Consider the following 21,472-nt stretch of genomic DNA (forward strand, 5'->3'; position numbering starts at 1 on the left):
GAGCRTATCCCCAAGGGCATGTGGATTTTGCGGTGACAAGTGACAGCGGGGCTGAGCAGAGCGGAGACACAGCAGCCGGGGACACGAGTGCTTGAGGGCCGAGCCAGCCGCGGCTCCCGCATGGCCGGTCCCTCACGGCTCCCTCACGGCCAGTCCCTCACGGCCAGTCCCTCACGGCTCCCTCACGGCCAGTCCCTCACGGCTCTCTCATGGCTCCCACACGGCTCCCTCACGGCCGGTCCCTCATGGCCGGTCCCTCACGGCCGGTCCCTCACGGCCGGTCCCTCACGGCTCCCTCATAGTCGGTCCCTCATAGCCGGTCCCTCACGGTTCCCTCACGGCCCCCTCATAGCCGGTCCCTCACGGTTCCCTCACGGCTCCCTCACGGCCGGGCGGGGCGGGGCGGGGCGGGGCGGGGGCGGTGCCGGCGCCTGCAGAGGAAGCAGCGGGAGCGGCCCGGGCCGGGCCGGGCTCGGCGGGATCGCGGTGGGACCGCAGCTCCGCAGCGAACCATGGGCACCTCTGCCTCCGCACCGCTGGACGACGGCAAGTGCGCCTACATCCGAGGTACGGGCTGGGAACCGCGGGGAATGCCGCGGGCAGCGCTCCGGGAGCACCAGGCATCCCGGGCGGCGCTCGGCACTGCGCGGGTCGGGCTGGTTCTCAGCGTGCGATCAAGTTTGGAGCACTTTCTTTCGGACGATGCTTAAGGAGTTGCCGCTGTTGTAAGGAGTTGTAAGCAGACGGTGAAACTTTAGGGAGCTTGGAGCGGCGGAGTGTGCCCGTGTGACGGGTCCCGGGTCTCCGCAGCTAGCAGCTTTGCTGCTGTGAGCCAAACCCGCACCGGACGGGCTGGTGCTTTGCCAAAGTCCCCTGGAGGCGGTGGGAACACTGCTAGGTGGGTGTTGAGGTGAACCAGTCCGACTGTGTGAGGACARTTCTTCATCCCATTAACACGTTAAGAGAGGAAGACCAAACAAACAATAAACGGTTTTAAGCTATGTGTACTGCTGTTGAACTATGAAGGAAAAGAGCGTAATTCATGGGTTAAGGGAGCTTTTTTTGTTGCTTGGGTAATTCAGAATGAAATACAGCTTACTCTTACCTGTGCTGCTTATCGGCCAGGCAGCAGGTAAGAGTATTTGCAAAGCAAATGCTAAGACTGGAGATTTACAAGTGGAATAAAAGTTTGCATGAGTAAAGGAAGCCCAGCTGCRGCACTCGATATATGATGCATGTGGAGCCTGCGAGAGCCTTCTCTGTTGTGGGCAGGGAGTTCAAACTCTGCACTGAGGATTCGGGCCGAAGGGGGACTCCTGGGTGGTGCCCACAGCTTGGCTTGTCCTTGGATTCCTTTGCTTTGGGAGTTTTTTGCGGTGCAGAGGGAGTGCAAACATTGAGCCGCTCCTCTGTTARGACTCTTTTGAAATTACAGTGGGCCTTTCAAGAGATTCCCAGAGTGGAAAGGATGTCCAGTTATTAAAGGGCTTTTACCCAAAAAGCACTTGGCAGAGCTACTGACCTCACACGCTGAGATTTTTCRACAGTGTCCTCTCAGTATTGTCATTTTGCCTGCCCCACTGAGGGTAGTTTCAAGTCCCATCAGAGCCATGAGGGGGCAGTCCCCATGGATTTCTATTTTTTTTTACATTCATCCACATGCTGCAGCCAAAATTGCATTTCCACAGTCCAGCATTCCAAGTTTCTGGTYCCTGAGCACTGAGCACCTGAAAAGATTGATGTCTAGTTACTGAAATTAAAAAAAAAAAAATAATAATAAAAAAAGGAGCTTATTACTTCCAGGGAAATGGTGCTGGACATCACCTGGAATTAGAGCTGGGAGCTAATGCCCAAGGGTTGGGAAATCCCTGTGTGTGAAGTGGGACTGGGTGTGTGTGTCTGAGGCTTGCCTGCAGCTCCCAGGGAGGCTGCCTTGGCATGCTGAGAGCTCTGCWGCACCCCAGACACAGCTCTTGTTTGCCCATCACATCATTGCACAGGCAATAGCCAGAGAGAAATCGCTGGGGAAGAAGGAATTAAAACCCCGTGCTTATCCCCTGGCTCACGTCTGCTGTTCGTGCTGTGAGTGAGGCTCCCACACTCTAAGCTCCTGCTTGGAAAAATCATTAATGAGGCACTTTATACAGAGGCTGCCTGTGAATTAGCACTTCTGAGGAGGAAAAAGAATCAGGAAGAGCATCTTAAATGGAAACAGAGCTCGTTCCAGCCAGCTCACAAAATCTGGTGCTGATGTTAGGCTGGAGTGTGTAAGATTCAGATCTCRCTTGTCTGTCTTACACACCTGGGTGTGATGTACTTGCAGAGGAACTCTGGYGAGCTACTCTCGTTCCAAGAGGGGCCACGTGGAAGCACTGAATCTRTAGCTTGAATACACAGCATATGTTTTAGCTGGTTTTGTGAAGCTTAGGTGGGTTTTKCTGGTGGGATGGCAGCTTTTGGGATTCTTTTCCTCCCCAGGTGAGGCAGGTGTGTTCTCAGTAAAAGACAAAGGGAAAGACCTGCTTTTTGTCAGCAGAGCTGTCAGTCCATAGTGCTGGAATAGGCTGGCACTGGGATGGTGAGACAGCAAACCAAAGGAGCCAGCAACACTCTCCAAACTTTGTGCATTTTGGGATGCTCACTCATGTTGGCTCGAATACCAGTAGCCTCAAGACAGGAAATCCCAAGTATTACTTCAGATGAGAGCTTGGTCTAGTTCCTAGGTGTTTTCATGGTGRTGTAATTTAATTTCTTGTTGCCGTAATGATAATTTAATTTGTCTGAAATTAAACGGGTTGTAAAGCCTCTAGTTCACTTAGACAACATTTAAGCTAAAGTACAGTGTAATGAATGGAAATGAGGGGTGAGTGTTAAAGGGGGTGGATGTCCTGTGCAGGGCAGGACTTAGACTTGCTGATCCTTGTGGGTCTGTTCYAACTYTGGATATTCCACAATTCCATGGTACAGCTTCCACATCAACACAGGTACAGTTCTACAGGCGTTCTGACTCCCAAAAATCTGTCTGCTCACTTTGTTTGTGGGGTGAGAGAAGAACCAAACGAGGATTATGTGAGATGTAAAATGATATTGGAAATATGCAAACCCAGTCAAACAGGTGCCTCTCAAACCCCTGAAGAACCTGCCCTCAGCACGGGGTAGAACCTGTCTGTGGATCCCTGTGGGTGAATGAGGCTGAGCCTTGTCAGACCAGCTGGAAAATGAATCTCAGAGAAAACCAGGAAGGCATCCCACGCTGTGTCTCRGTTACTGATTGCAGAGGCTGGGATTTCCACCCAAAACTGCTTCCAGCTTCCRTGCTCTTAGGAAAAAAGGTGTGGGATTGAAACAGCCAATTTGCAAAGCTGTGTGTGGTTGTACACGGGGCAATATCTTGGGTAATATCATGACCTGAAAGTGAGCAAATGTGATTATTGACCTGGTGATGTGCATCTCCTGCAGCAAACTCCCACTCAGCAGAAAACAGATAATGCCAATGGGTGATTTCCAGGTGGTCTTCAAAGGGAAATTGAGGCTGTGTGTGAAGCTGCAAGGGCAGGGATCTTCACTCTCGAGTTTGAATCAACTGCCTAAACACTTACTTTGGGTTGAAAATACTTTGCGAAATTATTTTTACACTCAGTAGATCTCTGTATTAAGAAACTATATGTATATTTATATATCATGAAGCTGTATTTTGCAAGCCATCGCAACATCTTTTGTCTTTGTTGAGTAGAATTTAATGAAAATCAGTCATTGTTGTGGGATGAAACTGTGAATAACATGCTAGACTTGATATTCCTTACTTCCACCTGAAGGAATTATTTTCATAGTGAAATAAWGGAAAAAATATGTGTGCAGGGACTCCTGCAAGCATTGGAGACAGTTTATGGCTCTGGGAGAAGGTGTGTGGAGGATGGACAGGGCACAGTGAGACAGCCAGTGTGAGAAAGCCAGGACACATGCACTGCAGCACTGCTGGTTTGGAAACCTCAGTAGTTTCAGAGGTGCAGCATGAGCCTGCTTTTCTAACCAGACCTATGGAAAAATACATTTTCCATCTATTTAAGATCCATAAGGTATTTATAATATACCACATTGTGAGCAGTAAAATGATTTAAAGCCCTCCAAAATGAAAATTTTATAGTAATTCCATTAGGTCTTGGACTGAGGCCTTGAAAAAGATGTCTTGTGGCAGAGGTAATCCGGCTTTGTGGGGTTTTGGTGGAACTACATGGGTATTATTCAGGATGTGAGTGAAATGGAGTTTAAAATATGGCAGTAATAATTAGGAGGCTGGGAGCTGGTCATGTGAAAAGGGTTTATTAAAAAAATTTGTGCTCTCAGTTTGATGAGGCATGGGCTAAACTTATGATGGGAGTTGTTTGTTGGGTGAATTGTCTGRGGATGCTTAAGGACTGCTACACCCGAGAGGGAGCGGCCCAGGGCGGTGGTGGGGAGTTACGGGCTCGGGGCGCAGTCCTGAAATTCGGAAAGTGCCTGCTAAAGTAACTTAGTGCTTGTCCTGACAGATTGTGCCAGAGGTTTCATCATTGCTGGTGGAAAAGTGTTGCAGGGTCTCTGCTATCAGACAGGAAACAATTAAGGTGAAAATGCCCTAAAAGTCTTGATGATTTTCCATTTCTGCGGCAGCAGAAGCAGTAGGGGACCAAGCTCTGGTCTGCCACATTTCATGTGTTGGGACTAATTTCTTTTCAGTTTGCAGAAGTGGAGAGATTTCAAGCATGCAACACCAGTAATTTYAACAGGTGCATCTCCAATACAAAAAATTGAACTTCTCTGAAGGCAGTTTTTATTAAAGGTTCTTGGTGTGCTTGACCAATACCCCAGCCACCCATTTATATAAACATACAGCTGTCCAGAGGATGAGGCTTTGTAGTAATTTGCTTTGGATYGGTTTGTTTCAATGCAGGTTTTTCCTTCCTTTCTTTTCCATCACTTTCCTCCCCAAGGCAGGTGGGGCAGCCGGGCAGAGGACACAGTGTCCCTGCAGCACCCAGGATGCACCCTGTGGAATTCCTCATTATTTAGGAAGCTTTTCCAGGCAGACCTTCCAGCTGTTGTTTTTTTTAGRTGACAGTGAAAGCTGTTACTTAATGTCTGTAAGAAGCCTCTTTATAGCTATTTGTTTCACTTTGGAATTTCAGTGTGGTGTAATGAAGGCACAACAATCACATGCTGTTGGTGTGTTCCTACAAGATGCAGCATGCTTGATAAACAGAGAGGCTCCATTCTGTCCCATTTTAGAGGCTGAAGAGGAGCCTGGTTTAACCCTTTGCTTGAAAGACAAGATAGGAAATGGGTCCCTAGCTTTAGAGGAACCCAGCTGAATAAATCCCATTGGTGGTATGGAGATGAGTCCCACTGACTTGGAGGGACAGAACCTGAGTGCCTGATACAGCTCTGGAGTGAAAATCCCAGCCAGTGTGCACAGAGACAGGAGCAGGATTGCTGGAGGATGGAAGAATGATTTGGAATTAATCATGGAAAAGTTGGCCTTTTTTTGGGTAGGCACTCAGACTGGATGTTGGATGTTTCTGCTTTAAACTGTCCCTTATCCTTCTGGATTTAATTTGGTGTGTGACTGCAAGTACAGCAGGGTTCTGTACAAGGCTGGCTKCACTCCCTGCCTTTGCTTCCAGCCTGTTCCAAGCTGTGTCATGCTGTGTTCCAGAAGTTCTCACTTCCATTTGCTGCAGGTGAACATGGCTGTGGCATCACACACAGCAGGAGTGCCCCTGGATCCCTGGAAGTGTCCCAGGCCATGTTGGACAGGGCCAGGAGCAACTTCCTGGGATAGTGGAATGGGTCCCTTCTCTGGGCCGGGGGTGGAATGGGATGGGCTTTAAGGTCATTCCAGTCAAATTTTACAAGTGTGGGGTCTCCCTGGACTTAACAGCGTCAGCCTTGTAGTCTTGGAGGCTGCTTTTCCTTTTCACCCAGCGAGGTTTATGGCAAAAGCTGATTGGGTTGATCTGCAGCTCCCCAAATCCAAGGAAGAGGCAGAGTAATGTTTTCTGTCACAAACACGCATTAAATCCAGAATTCGTTGTAGTACCATCTAGTTCAAGCCAAGTAGGGATAAATAAATACCCATGGAAGGAAGAAGGGAAGTTAAATGTGCAGGAAATTCAGATTTCAATAGGCATATAAGATTCTATTATATGCACCTTGCRAAGTTTCCAAGTTCCTGAAGACTGTAAGAAATGAGATTTTTAAAGGCAAATCCTTTTGGCTTTACTTGTTTTCTCAGAAGTTTTAGTGCTCAGGAAGATTGTTGCTTTTGGAGCCAGTGGCAGATTTTCATCCCATAGTTTTGATAAATGGTGCCTTCCTGTGCTGGAAAGGAGAGGCAGCTTCTCAAGGGCCCAAGCACTATTTCTTACATTTCAATTGAATGCAGGCAAAAGGCACCTGGGGATGTGATTGATGGGAAAGGTATTTGCCACCCAGTGTGAACAGAATTTACTGTCCTTGTTAACTTTTTCAGATTCAGCTTTGGGAACCTAAGGCAGGATATACCTTCTCTGTTCAATGTCCATTGCTCAAATAGTCCATTATTAATTTCTCTCAAAAGCTCCACAAGCAATTTTGGAAGTTTTCAGCCATGTTACCTTGCAACAGGCATGGTCAGGATTTYCCTAATCAAAGCAGGAGGTGAAATTCTTCAGTTTTCATTCATTAGTTTGTCAGTAGAAGGATCATCTGTGATCACACCCCATGTACCTTCTGTAAATGGCTTGAGGTTGTCCTAAACCCAGAAATTCCAGCTCTCCATTTTGTGTCCCASAGCTGTGTCAGGCTCCGTGCCTGTTCAGCAGAATCATCTCAAGCCCCTACACTAAAGAAACCCACGTACAAGAACTACCCTTAAAGGTGATGTGCTGCCTCACTGGGTCTGAAAAATAAAAGGTGKCKTTTTTTCTGGTCTTTTTTTGGGTARTGTGAGGGAAGGGAAACCACAGGGTTGTAGGGTAAGGCACGTGGCATTTTTCATGCTTATCACTTTAGAAGAAACTACATAGAGTKTTGAATCAGGCACGGGGATCGATGGAAAAAAATACCTCAATAGAAAAAGTGAGAAACATGCTGATCCTTGCCCCGATATTTGTAATTGAGAAGCACATTCTAAGTGTGCTGTGCCTTTGAACTTGATGTTTTCCAAAACCTTGAAGACTGGAAGTTCTCAAATTAGTGCAGCTTGGCCACCAATTGTACGACAATCTTTGCATCTGACAGACCTTTTATTGATATGAAAGGGAGAAAAATCAAGCTCTGAGATGATGAAAGCAGCTTTGTWAGTGGTGCCTTTGGGCAGTGGCAGCTGCAGAGCCAGTGTCTAGGTGAGGAAGGATGATACTTATGAGGAATGTGCTTTTAAAGTATGGCTCTTTCCTTTGCATGGGATAACCACGCTGTTCTCTTCACACTTGGAGAACAATTAACAGTGGTTTCAAGTTTTTGAACATAGGTGCAAGCATTTTACTTGCTTTTGCAGTTAAAGGACAGTGATGAAATGAGGSCAACTCTTACATCAAAGCAAGATTAAAGCTTGTGCAAATGGCTCAAACTTGTGAGAAGAAAGGGTTTACCTGCRTGGGTCTCCTAAAATCTTTATCCTTTGTCTTTCTAGTAGTCTTACATATTAAAAAAAGTTKATTGCTGATTCTACACTGAAGCTTATCTGGGCATGTATAACCTAACATTTTAGTGACTTTGCTTTTCTGCATATTGAATTAAGTGTTAAATCTTGAATTTGTAAGCCTTTAATTTTCATGCTTCTGTGATATTTGTTAATRGATCTGACTGAGTAGTTGCTCTAASRCTTTGGGTAGTACTGAAGCTTTAAGCCAAAATATTTAGGTCATTGTAGTACTACCAAAGTTGTTATTTAGTTACTGCATCTTTTTTATTGCATTTTTTTAAAGCTAGGGAGTTGTCTTGCTGCAGTGTAGGAAGCAGAAAACAAAAGCAAGACTGGCTCTTGGGCTCTTCTGAATACATGAGTAAGAGGTTAAAAGTAGTATAGTTTTCAAAAGAATGTRGATTGTTTTTGTATGGTTGCAATTCTCTTAGGAAACAAGGGAGAGTAGAGTAGGTATTTTCTTAATAAATGTTTTGAGCTAAAACTAGTGATGGAAATGACCTTTTGGGTGCTGCTGGTGACAAGGTTGGTTCTAAGCCTGCAGCTGTCATGCCCTGCACCCCGTGGTTCCTGAGGACTGGGCACTGCTGCAGGGATGACACCACGTTGTGCATGACACCCTCGGTGCTCCTGGTCACTCTCTGTGGGGTGCCCAGCGTGTCCCAGGTGGGTTTTTGGGATGTGAACAGGGGGGGCACCGTCAGAGCATGGCTGCAGCACTGGTGGGTGCTGCTGCAGGTGTCTGGTCACACTCCAGGACTCAGAGCCTGAGGGACCTGGTCTAGGCCASCCTTGGGTGGGAGCAGGATGTGCTGCTGTGGCACTGCCTCACGCCACCCAGCTCCAGGGCTGGCACAGCTGCAGTCACAGGGTGAGCAACTCCACTCCTCAGTGCAAAGGAGCAGCAGGTTTTTGGCTTGCTGCCCACTTTCTGTACCTTCCCACGAGCCAGCCATGGTCTGTCATCCACAAGGAATTCTGCTTTGGAGCTTTATGCWAAGTGAGAGTGTCAGCTGATCTCCAGGTTGTTTTTTTTTTTTCATGTTGCTGCTAAAAGAGTGAGCATGGAGCATCCTCCTGTTACCGGCTCCTGCCGAGAAAAGCCGCCCACAGCAGTGCCTGGCAGTTTGTGGGCTCTCCCCACCAGCACCAGTGTTCATTTCTYGGCCTCTTGCTTCCCTGTTTTCCCTTCTGCTTTCASATCACAGAATCCTATGCTGKTTTGGGCTGGAAGGGAYCTTAAAGCCCATCCAGTGCCACCCCTGYCAGGGGCAGGGGCCCATTCCACTRTCCCAGGGTGCTCCAAGCCCCATCCATCCTGGCCTTGGRCACTGCCAGGGAYCCAGGGSCAGYCACAGCTKCTCTGGGYACCCTGTGCCAGAGCCTCCCCATCCTCACAGGGAAGAATTCTTTCCCAATATCCTATCCAGCCCTGCCCTCTGGCAGTTTAAAACCACTCCTCCTTGTCCTGTCACTATCTGCCCTGTCCTTCATTTTTTAATGGCCCCCTTAAAATTCTGAAAGGTTTCAGCAAGGTCTCCCTGGAGCCTTCTCTTCTSCAGGCTCAACAGTCCCAGCTCTCTCAGCCTGTCACTAAATGCTTTCACATCCAGCTTTAGAAAAAATGGCCTCCAACTTCTTTATGTTCTAAAACGATGTGGGGTTCCCTCTGGATGTTCATGTTCTGTGTGAAGGGAGCTGCAGGTTTTGCAGGGCTCAGAGGCCACCTCTGGCAGTTCATGCCAGATCCCCGCTCGCTTCCTGGGATGGCCCATTCACTACTGGGTTTTGGTTCATTGTGCTTGGGATTTCAGCTGAAAACMACCACCTTTCATATGCCATATCTGGGAACTTGCTGCCTGCCAAGGAGCTTTTCCTTGCTCTTTTCCGAGGTACCTGGACGTCACTGCTTCAAATTTACAAAAGGTGCCAGCACACYATCCCRCCACAAAGCGTCCATCTCACTCAGYCCCTCTCATYTCCTATCTSAAGAAGGCMTTTCTAAAGCTTCATGAGATCTGTTCCTTCCTCTGCGTGAAACCACAGTTGGTGTTTGTGCTGTGATTCTCTGCAGGGCGTTGTTGTGACGTTGGTAACTGGAGACCTGATCCTCGGAGCAGGGTTGGGGATGTTCAATACCTTGGGTGAATATTGTCTAAAGACCAGTTTGCTTTTACTGAGCAAGTACAGAGGATCTTTATGTATTTTCATTTGAATTTCCAATATTGCAGTGATCACACTAGGGGAAAGGCAAGTTTTTRTCATTCCCAAGCAAAGGTCTGTGAAAAGAAAGGAAAAAAAAGGTTTTTTTTTCTCTTTAAGGGTGTTTTGTAAAGTAATATCACTGTAATTTAGTCTGCCAGACACTTTCCAGAGCTTGCAGTTGCAGATGAGGCTTTGCCAGCCCCCAGCTGTCCAGACTGGAGTTTCCATGCTGAGCATCTGCCCCAAATTGCCATTTTGAGAAAACTGCAGCTAAAATGGATGGAGTTTTTTATTTTTTTAATTTTTTTTTGTTTTTTTTTTTTTTTTTTTTTTTTTTTTTTTTTTTTTTTTTTTTTTTTTTTTAAGATTATATTTTTTTTTTTTTTTGGATGTTCTTTTGAGCAGCTCAGGCATGCCCTGCAGGGGAGGGAAGGGTGTGGAGGCCAGAGAGGTGGAATAAGGGAAACTGGAGGCAAGTGGGAAAGGTTTCCAACCACTACCCATGTTCACCTGCTGGACTCTGTTGTTTCCATGTTTGCCCTCTGGGCATGCTAGAAAAAGCTGCAAAGCCCACAGCCACCAGCAGCTGTTCCCCACTGTGGGCAAAGCAGACACAACTTTGTACCTTATGGGCTTAAGTGTGAGAGCTCCATGGATCTGGAGCTCTGAACTTGTTGCTGGTGCTTGAAGGAGGCCAGGATGCAAAGGCTTATTTTTGGTGCATTTTTCTACTGGCTTCATTCAGTAGGAAGCCCCAGATTGGTTGTTTGGGTTTTTTGATTTCCTTCTGGGATTTCCTGTGCACCTGCTAAGCTACAAAGTGCCGTGCAGGCTTCACTCAGCTGACCTTCCTGCTGAGACCCTGTGCTGCTGTTTGATTTCATGCACAAAGAGTTCTGGCTGGGGCTTGAYAAACCTGATGCTTCATTTTTTTGGGAACTGATGATTTTGATGCTGTCCCCAAATTTGCAGCTGGGTTTTGACTGYGCTCAGGTACTCAGCACTTCCCTAAATCAGGAAAAGCAGGTGWCAGGAGCCATCTGGGAGCTTCTCCTGTAAGTGACACACGTTTGGTCCAGCTTTACATTCTGTAATAGATACAGATCTGCTTCTCTAGGGTGGTATTTACCTGCTTTTAAATATAAATCAAGTTCTAGCCATTTCCAGCTCACCATGTCAAACTTTCAGAGCTCTGAATGGGGCAGGTATCATATGAGGTTGATTAAAGATGATAATTTTAGGTGGGACTGTCAGGGTAAGTAATTGTAATTGCTGCTGCTCGTGCACCATCAGCATTCGTTCTGAGCCCAGGAAGCAGCAGTGTGTGAGGTGAGTGATGGTTTGTGAGCATGGCTGGAGGGAGGCATCTGCATGTCGGGGCTGCACCTGATGTGTCTGCAGGGAGGAGCCCCCAAATCCTCCAGACTGTCACTTGGCCAAGGCTGATTGTGGCATTTATGGTGCTTTTGGAGGAGAAAAGGTCAGCCATAGAATGGTTTGGATTGAAAGGAGCCCTTAAGGATCATCTCGTTCCACCCCCTGCCATGGGCAGGGACACTTTCCACTGGACCAGGTTGCTCCAAGCTCTGTCCAACCTGGCCTTGGACACTTCCTCTGAACAAAGCTGTCCTTTTGACAGGACAAGAGGAAACAGCRTCAAGCTGTGCCTGAWGAGGTTCAGGTTTAACACTATRCAAAKRGTGGGCAGGCACAGGAAGGTTTGGAGTCCCCATCTCTGGTGGTGTCCAAGGAAGGGCTGGACATGGCAGTCAGTGCTCTGGGCTGGGGACAAGGTAGGGAKGGAGCACAGCTTGGGCTCGGTGGTCTGGGAGGATTTCCCAACCGGAATGATTCTATTACTCTATGTTTCCATGACCCAAACCCAAGGGAAGCACTGGAGAGGAAGAGTACCCAGCACAAAACTGAGGCTCTATCTGGTGTGACACACACCTGAGACAAAGGAAGCATCTGGGGGAGACTCTGGAGGTTGGGCTTGGTGTGTTCATGGTAATCCCCTGGGAGCTGTGGCCAGGTCAGGGTGACATCAGAAACAGACAGCACTCAGTTTGCTGAAGGAAGAAGCTGAGTTCCAAGTGAATGAAGGAGGAAGGCCCCATTGGAACTTACCACCAACATCCCTTATGTGTGGAAAAACCACAAAGCTGCTCAGAATGGGGATGACTAAAGCTGATACCACACTGGKAGTCAGAGGAGTTACCAGCATAAACAAACATCCCTCACCAGTGTGWTGGTAAGAGTGTAAAATACCACGTGGTAATTGTGAGCAAGACTTGTGGTTTGTGAGTTACTCATCTCTTCCTCCATGGCTTTTCCTTTGCATGCCTTAAATACTCAGGCAACAGGAAGTGTGGTCAACTGAAAAGTTGCTGTGCTCTTTCTGCAGCCCTCAGCATTGGCAGGTGTTGCTTTATGGCCATAAACCAAATTCACACGTGCCTTGGGGGTGCTCTGAACCTGGACCTTGCAGGGGTTGGGGCTGAGCGMTGGAAGGAAGCGCTGGCTGGGTTTGATTGGTACCATCTGCAAAAGAGCTGCTTCTGAAATAAAATCCAGCCTCTCTGACAGCTGGGTGTCTGGAGTTGTGCTGTTGGAAGGGATGACTGGTTTTCTGAGGGGCTGCCCCAGAACTCGGGCTGGAGTTGAGGATGCCGYACAGTGTTGAGTTTCTGTGGCTGCYGTGTCCAGTCAGCGCTGTGGCTGGATTGATGCCAGGCATGTGAGTGTGCACAGCCTTGGGAGGATGTGAGAGCTGCATTTCAGATGGGGCCCATCTCTATTCACAGAGTTAACTCCATTTGGATGATGAGAATGGAGACATCTGTAAAAAGTAACGGTCCCACTTCCTTCCAGAATAAGGCTATGAGCTTTCCAGCTGTTGGCTAAGACAGGTTTTCCTGTTGAAATAGCTTTTGTCTGAAGTAAGTCTAAAACAATATGGCTGGAGTAACTGAAAATATTTCTTTGTCAATTCTAGTTGTGAATCCAAGTGTTTCGATTCATTGGTACCTTTTGTAGCAGCTGTTTCATTCAGAAAACCTTGTGGAGTCTTCAGTGATGTGCTGGTTGCTGGTAAAATTCAGTTTTGCTTATACCTTTTATTTTCTTTACCATATTGTGTAGGTAATTTCCTTTTATCTTCGCAGTGAAGTCTTACAATTCCAGAACACACTCTTGCTTTCCTTCAGCAGTCCCATCATCCTGAGTAATAAACACTAACCCATAACATTCATTCGCATGGTTCTTGTTTGTAACCACAATAATATGGTTTGTGCCATACATCTGTCAGCTGGCACCATCCTATACTTGTGAAATATGCTTGGGATCTTTCTTAGATCCRCAGAGTCTACAGATGAGCTTATTAGGCATCTCTCTGATGTGTAATTATTCTGGACTGAATAATGTTTGTCAGAATATATGCAATTTATATACAGTAGACAATCAAAGAAGAGTATGTTTAAAAAATGAGTAAAAAGTGGGTTTAATTCATTGAAGGTACTTTTATTTAAATACCTTTTTTTAAAAAAACAATCAATCCACGTTTGCTGGTTCGGTAAGCAGTTTTACTTCTGCATCATGGGTGTGTTTTGACTACATTTCTGTGTTTTCTTTAAATTTCAAGATAGCACATTTTACAGATCAGAGGAACTCTTGGAAATGAAATGTTTAAAAAGCATGTCAAGGTGTCTGGGAGCCAGTAATTTTGAAAAATGCCTTTGAATTTTCGGCGTGTGCTGTCTTAATGCCAGAGGTGCTTCTAAATGGGAAAATAATTAGGATGCAAGGAYCTGACCTCGTCATTACTGCCTCAGAAGGGGTTGTAAGCAGACYGTCATCTCATGGACTGTGGATTTGTGGCTGTTGGCTGAGGCACGTGTCCCACAGAGGGACCTGCTTGCAAGCAGAATTGGAAACCAGGATGTTAAATCTGAGGCCTGTGTTTTGTTGTCCTGACAATCGCAAAGAAAAAGTCCTGACTCAGTTGAAGCCCAAACCTTTGGGGGCAGAAGGTTCAGCCTGGCTGGCTGGGCTTTGAAGGCTTGGTGCACTTTTGCCAGTGAAGCTCAGAGTAGAGCACAGACCACAAAATGTGTTTTTTCAACACTGCCTGTGTGTTTTTTTCACCAGAAATTRCAAAAACTTCATGAATCGTATTGGTGGGTTTTGTGAATACACTCTTCCAGAATTTCTGGCCAGCTCTTGTTCTATCATCCTTTTCACTGCTCTGCTTTTCCCTTAATCCAGAGCCTGACTGTTTGAGTGAAGTGAAGCTGCTGGGTTTATGCAAAACCTGTGGTGAAATGGTTGGTGAAACGGTTGGCTCAGAGMTGCTTGAAAGAGCAGATAGCAGAGAAACAGTGTCTGAGGGCACCAAAAAGTGGTGCTGTTGCACGAGGAGCACACAGCCTGAGTAGCATCTGTTGGAAGGGTTGAGTGATTGCAGGGTAAAGGGCTTTGGGARTAGTAATGAGTGGTAGGAAAGTCTCTGAAAGGTTGTTGTGGATTCAAGAGCCCTTGAGGGTGTTTTGAAGCCACACTGAATGCTCTTAGGTGAGAAAATATTTCATAGAAATTCAGGGCTCATCCTCTCATCAAGTTGGTGAAGTCTTTCAGCCCAGATAGAAAATGGGTTTGTGTGGTTTTCCCTGCATTTGTCTCTCAGAAATCCACAGGCTGCTTTGAAGACACCCTTAAAGAATACAAATATGGCTTSAAAGGTAGCTGCAGTGAGGAAATGCAGGCAACCTTTGGAGGAATTCAGGATGAGACTCAAAATGACCATTGTTAGACAGGGGCTAAATATGTTTATAGTCCCATTACTAGTGCTTCCTTCTGCATTCACAAAGTGAAAATGTGATCTGATATACAGGAATTTGCACAGCTCTTGCACATTGCATTCTTAGGGCTGTTTTTTTCCTGGCAAATAATAAAGCATTTTGCAAGACACAGAAAGATGAAGAATTTAAGTTTTGACACAGACAAATGAAACAGAGGAGCAYTGTCTTCCCAGAAAGAGAATGTATCAGCGCCCACAGTGACAGGAGCTCAGATTGGATTGATGAGAACTTTGTGGAGACCCTTGATGGAAGAGCTGAGACAAAACTGGAGCTCTCAATCCAATCATACAAAGGCAAGAGTGATGAAAGCAAWCTGTTAAATGCACAGTCCCCGTGGACTTAAACCCAAGCCTTGAATTCATTCTTGTTATGTGTAGCCACAGGTCCTGGTGTGMAGGCAGGTCCTTTTGCTGTGTCTGTACCTGGAGGGCCAGGGAGGCCCCGAGAGGCACAGGGTCACTGTGAGCCAGCAGGAGACCCCTCACTGACCCATTTCCCAGTAAATCCTTAGGAACAAATTTCTTCTTTTTAGTCTCAAGCTTCCCAGCTGCCTTTCTGARCCCAGGTCTCACCACGTTGTTGTGGTACAAACACGGCACCGGGAGAAGGTGGTTTGGGTTTGGTGTTTCCTTTCAAGTCACGGTGTCATTAGCCCTTCTGAACATGAAAGATAAATGGAGAGGAAATGAGGCAACTCAGCTCCTTTTCTTTTTGAAGAAGGAAGGAGCACTGAAACATTGGGGCAGAAGAGCCAAGCGGCCGAGGAGCCTCAAGCACTGGTTTAGTGAGAAGGACATGAGCTGAGTGGAGCTTCTTCCTTTGAAGGCTCTTGTCTTCTCAGTGATGCTTTCATGAGCATTTGAGGAACTGAAACYGATCCAGGAGGAAGGAGAATAATGCCCAGCACTGGGCCACACTGTCAGGTGGCTGGATGGAACCCCTCTGAGCTGATTTCACTGAATTAAAGAGGAGTTTGTGAAAGCAGCTCTGAGGAGGAAACAAGGCGATTTGGAAACTCCACATGCAGAGCTGTGTGTCACCCCCTTCCTGTCACAGCCAGTGACACYGTGGCTATGCCTGTCTGGGAGCTGCAGTCAGACACTCAGTGGGGCTCCGGCCTTTCTCTGAGGTATGGTTAAAAATAGCAGTCTGGGAAAGAAAATAAATACCTTTGAATAGCATGCCAGAACAAAGAGACCTTAAACCCCCACATTTGTACAGGAGGGACTGTAAGAGGACTCCTCCTTTTTGTGCGTCTTCTGTGGCATTTACATCACATTCTTTCTGAACACAGTTCTCCATTTTCCCTTTTTCTTTAAATTCCCCTTGTGGAAYGGGAGTATTCCTACCTCTGGTGGTGTGAATATTCCTACCTCTGGCACTGGTGAGTTGTAGGAAGAGCAGACCTGCTCTTAGGTTTAGGAATGTGCAGGTAATCCTTCATCTTTGATACTGCTGCAGCTTCAAAAAGTTAGGAGATGTTTGGATTTTACTTGACCTCTCTTCAGGATGAAATTTCCAGAATTATTCAGGATTTCCTAGCAGAAGGTGTACTTCTGTTAGTCAGGTCCCAGCTTTAATCTAGAGGAGTCAAAGGCATGAACTCTGCCAAGTAAGGAATGATTAATTAAGTTTAATGGGTCCTTTTAGCTTTGCCAAAGTAAATCCCCAAAATGCTCARATCACTTGGTTTCATGTTTTTACAGTGCTTTGGAAACACTGGGATCTTGATTATGGCCTCATTTTTGAATGGGAGAGAAGAGGGAGAAGGAGACCATGGGCAGGTATCCCATGGCAGCCTGAGGGCCATCTCCCATCTTTTGATTGTCTTTTCCCATTTATTTTGTTTCCMTTTGCCTCACTTTCTCTGCTTCTCCCCTTGGATTGTTCCTGAACCAGATTTAGGCTTTTGGAGTTGTCTCATCGGTTTCACGAGGGAGGAGGCCAATTCTTTCTCCTTTGCCCCCATTCCACAGCTCTGAGAGCMAACAGCTGCGACCTGTCCTGCACTGTGGCTTTGGGGCAACAGCAGCCGCTGTAGAAAAATCAGAGTAAAGTGTGAGAGAGAAAACCAGACCAAGAGTGAGAAGTGGGAGGAGCTGTGCTCAAGATCTCCCTTTCCAGCAGCATCAGTGCATTTTCCTGCCTTCGTGCCAACCCTTTCCTGAGGGAGCCTCGAAGAGAGACTGATGCTCTGGTGCCACTTCTCAGTGTTTCTGCACTAATTTGAATTAWAAAGCTCATCTGTTGCATCACAGAGCTGGAGTTTCCCTTCCCCAGCTGAAATAAGCACAGAAAAGAAACTGTCTTATGCAGGATTGGGTGAGCAGCTTCATGTAATAATTACACACTTGTCTGCTGAACTCTGGACCTTAAYTGATGCTTTTTAGCAGCCCTGTGAAGAAACCTTTCCCACAGGATGGGATGCCAATGCTTCCTCCTGTCTCAGAGTGAAAAATCCAGGGAATAGTSTGGGCTTTCTGGGGGCCATTATCCACAGAGAGGTACAGAGGAGTTTGTTTGTGAAAGGGGAGACTTTGGCTGCGTGAGTACAGACCCTTTAATGCTTGGCAGTATTCCTCACAAAGTGTGAATTCAGCCCTTTTCTCAAATGTATTTCTAAAGATTCAGCAAACGTTTTTAGAACCATGAGGTTATTTTTCTGACCATGAGAACAGATCACCAACAAGGAGAACTTGTATAGTTTGTCTTAGCTAAGGCTTTGAAGGATTAACCACAGTGTAGTGCCATGGAACACTTTCGTCTTGTAGGTTGTGTCAGCCTTGAACAATTCCTGCTGTAGCATCTCCACGGCCAGCAAAGTCCACATGGCACCAGAAAGTGATCACGCTGGATCACCATGCTATGTAACAACAAAATAAATAGCAGWTTAAAGAGATTTTATAAGCTTTGTTATAACAAAATATATGACAGATTAAAGAGATTTTGTAAGCTTCACCCAAACTTCTAATTATTATAAAGCAAGTCCTCCCACTGTTTTGCTCTGACAACAGTTACATTTTCCTGCAGTCATATTCCACTATTACAACAAGAAACTTGTGAGAGCCTGAACAAATGACTAAAAATTCACTGCAAAGGAAAAACGTTCCCATTTTTGTTGCTCAAGCTCGATGTAAAATGGGAGGTAGGGTAAAAAAATTCTTTAGAGTGTGTGAATTGCATTTTACATATTCCTTGTTTTATAAGGTTTTATGAGAAGCTTAATATATATATATTTATATATATATATATATATACACACACAATTTTTTGTCCTTTTTAAAAGAGGGGAGAGGAATAAAATGAATTATTGATTTTCACAAAGAGTTGGCTCTTTGTCCCCCTCAAAATGCCCTTTTGCAGTTGCTGCCCTACAGAGGATCAAGGCGAGAAGGTGTTGGCATGAGCAAAGAAAAACAGGTGGAATTGGAAAACGGTCCCAGCTGGCACAACTGTGACATGGGTATGGCCTTGGGCTTCAGAACTCTGACTGGTGCTTGTTGTTTGTGTTAAAATTTGTGTRTTTACCCAGAGGGTGGTGTGGGGTTCAGAATGGCAAAAAGGGGCTCTGAGGCTGAAATGATTTCCTGGGATAAAATCAGGCAATGTGGTTGTGATGTTTGGAAGCCACCAAAGTAAACATCCTTGCTTTGAGACCTCTCTTCAGTTCAGTTATTAGCGAAAATTAGAGATTATTCTTGGTTTTACCCTTCTTTTGCACATAGACTTAGCTGAAAATCCTTTGCAAATCACATTATTTCCTCATTTTCAGTGCATACAGGAGCCAGAAGAGCAGCAAACGCTTTACAACTAATGAGGAAAATGGCAAGAAAAGGGGCTCCAATGTTATCTTTATTCTCATTTTCTTACTCCATTTTGTGGAGTYTGTGTGTTTGTTGAAGAGAAATGGGATAAAATACTGCCATGGAATAATGGCCTTCTGGTACAGTGCTCAGAAAGTGGTGTCTTTGTGGGAAATATGGTACTCTGAGGAGTTTATCTGGGCTGGTGAAAGGAGCTGAATGTAAAGGGAATAAAGGMATTCAGGGTAAGGAAACCTCAGCATAAAGGAGGCCCCTCATRGAAAGATGTCTGTGTACTTGTGGCTTTGGCCAGTGTCATATACTCCCTTGAGTAATTTTGTGATAGAGCCATATAGTATGGCATAATTTGGCAAAGTAATTAAGAAAAAAGAAATTAGTAAAAATGTCTCCTGGAATGTGTGAGCACAGGCCAAGCATTGCATGGTATTAATATTTTGAAGGTCTATGTGTCTGTATAAATAAATTTTAAAAACCCAAACATATATTCAGAAAAAAGCTTCAGCTAATGTCATGAAGATGGTTATTTGTGYTATCYGTRTCTTTGTGTCTWTTTGTTATTTTGCCTTGTGGATGGYTGGGCACTGAGGTAACTGTCACCCGAAAGGGAGGGAAGGGGGAATACATCATCCTGATTTAAAGGGTGATGCAGCACTGGCTTACATTTTCAGAAAGCTGTTTAAATGTTCCCAAGAAACATTTTTGTGTGACCTTTTGTGACGTGTGACCTTCTGTGACGTGCTGAGATCTGATTTGCAGAAAGCTGCACAAGGTGTGCCTGGTGTCTGTGTCCCCAGGAGTGGTTTGACTTGTGGCTCAGGGAGCTGAAAAAACCCCAAAGCTTGAAAACCACTGACCTTCACCAAATTTATTTACCACAGATCATGGTTTAGTTTCATGTGACCCTTGGGAATTAGACTGGGTTCATTTGGTTATTAAGTCCCAAGTTCTTCTGGTGCTGTGAAAGACTCTTATAAATAAAGGATTGCCAGACCTCATTCTGACCATGAGGAATCGTTTCTAGGCAGAGCGTTGCTGCTTCTAACCGCATTACCAAGAAAGGCCAGATTTCAGCAGCCTTTGAGATAAGCTTATCTGACACAGTGTTAATCAAACCCTTGGCTTGTTTCGGCCTGATTAACCACGAGCACTGGCCTTTATATAATTCACCATTATTAGGATTTTGTAACCTGACAGAAGTGCAAAAACAACTTGTGAAATCTTCCGGCTCCCATAAACATTGGGCAGCAGGAGAAGGGGAAGGGAAGGCTGGCTGAAGGAATGAGTCTGAGTTTGACCCAAGAGTCATGCTGTGCTTGTGCAGGATCAGTGCTTGCTTGCTTTTAATTTTTAATAATTAGACAGCATTCAGAACAGAGTTAAACCAGCAAGCTGCATGGGTAAATCCCAAGCTYCTCTCCACCAAACAAGCATTTTTTTATAGATGTCTCACTCAGCTCCATCCGCTCCCTCTGAGTAATGAGATGCTCCTAAAGCTCCCTGAGAACAACATGAGTATACAAACCTATGGAACTCAATGGGATAATTGTCCATGTCAGGGTAAAATTCAACCTCCTGTAGTGGAGCACGTGAGGAAGAGCAAAGTAKTGGGGTAAAATTGCAGAAATGGGGATCTGCTCAGCTGGAATGGAGCCTGTTCTTTTTGGCACATCCTTTGCCACRGATAAGTCTACATGAACTTACAAATGAGTTTGTTTAGCTTGTTGTGAGACACAAGCTTTGCTTCTGGTGGAGCACAAATTTCACACCCACAGTCTCAGCTGCCAAACTTGCAAAAAAAATTGATTTTTTCACAAGAGAGCATCAGTTTTTTTTCTACAGAGAAGATGGACCGAGCACCTGAKGAATGCTGATATGCTGAGATTTGAGGGGAGGCTGATTCAAGGTGTGCTGGGTGTTACCCACTCCTCTGCCCTGAGTTTTGGGTGACTAACAGGGATTTTGCCAGCGTGGCAAAYGGGTGATTTGGAGGTTGTGCACACCACTGGGGTTACAGCATTGTAAATTTTTATTGAGAGCAGTCTCCATTCATATAAACCAYATAAACTGGGATAAACAATTGGTTTCATTATTTTACCAGGTGCAAACCACACATCCCTGCGTGGGGAAGAAGGGCAGCTTCACCAGAACTCCTGGGTTTGGCTGAGTGCAAACAAACCTGGGAGAGGTGATCCAGCCAAACCAGAACCTGGGGTTTGCGTCCCTTTTTGTCACAGCCACTACTGAGGCATGACTCAGAATAGGCAAAGTAATGTTTTTACAAACGGATCAAACTGAGCTCTGCCTTCAGCAGTAAGGAGAGTAGTTCACAGTGCCTCCCTGGGAGCACTTGGACACTTTTTGGGAGGTATCCTCAGTACTGCACAGGGGAGAAGGCTGTAGGAAAGAGGGAATCCCTTGTAAATCCCACTGCACTGTTACATGTCCCAGAGCACTGGAAGGTGGTGGGCACTGTCAGGATGTTCCAAACAGAATCACTCTTAGAAGTATTCTGGTTACCAGCTGAATTTAATAGCAGCTAATGGTTTTTGCAGTGAATGGGCAATCTCAGGAAAAGCAGTTTTTATGGTGAGTGGCTGCTTTTCTCTCCTCCTGTCGAGCATCCAGCCCATGTCAGAACTGCCTGTACTGACATTCAGCTTTCAAGGCTTAGGTAGGGCATCTGCAGTTTCAGATGTTTACCTCAGATTTGTGTTTTTCTTGGACTTGGGATGAAGTTGGTGCAGGGGCTGAACACTGGAATTATTTTGTTAACTCATTTTGCTGCTGCCTGGATGGGCTATGAGGATAAGACTGTATCTCCAGATAGAAAAATGGATGGATGGATGGATGGATGGATGGATGGATGGATGGATGGATGGATGGATGGATGGATGGATGGATGGATGGATGGATGGATGGATGGA

General features: G+C 45.8%; 1 protein-coding gene across 1 annotated transcript in view; it reads left to right on the forward strand.

Annotated features, from left to right (window-relative positions):
• Positions 1-428: 428 nt before the first annotated feature.
• Positions 429-21,472, forward strand: part of NIBAN1 (niban apoptosis regulator 1) — a 52,751-nt gene continuing 31,707 nt past the window's right edge. Inside the window, exon 1 of the mRNA XM_057380546.1 lies at positions 429-567. Within this exon, the coding sequence (XP_057236529.1) occupies positions 513-567 (55 nt within the window). The 5' untranslated portion in view covers positions 429-512. The remainder of the gene's footprint in view (positions 568-21,472) is intronic.

Source organism: Malurus melanocephalus, unplaced genomic scaffold (genome assembly GCF_030028575.1).
Source record: "Malurus melanocephalus ecotype Western Australia unplaced genomic scaffold, MMel_1.1 scaffold_459, whole genome shotgun sequence".
In the NCBI taxonomy this organism is placed as follows: domain Eukaryota; kingdom Metazoa; phylum Chordata; class Aves; order Passeriformes; family Maluridae; genus Malurus; species Malurus melanocephalus.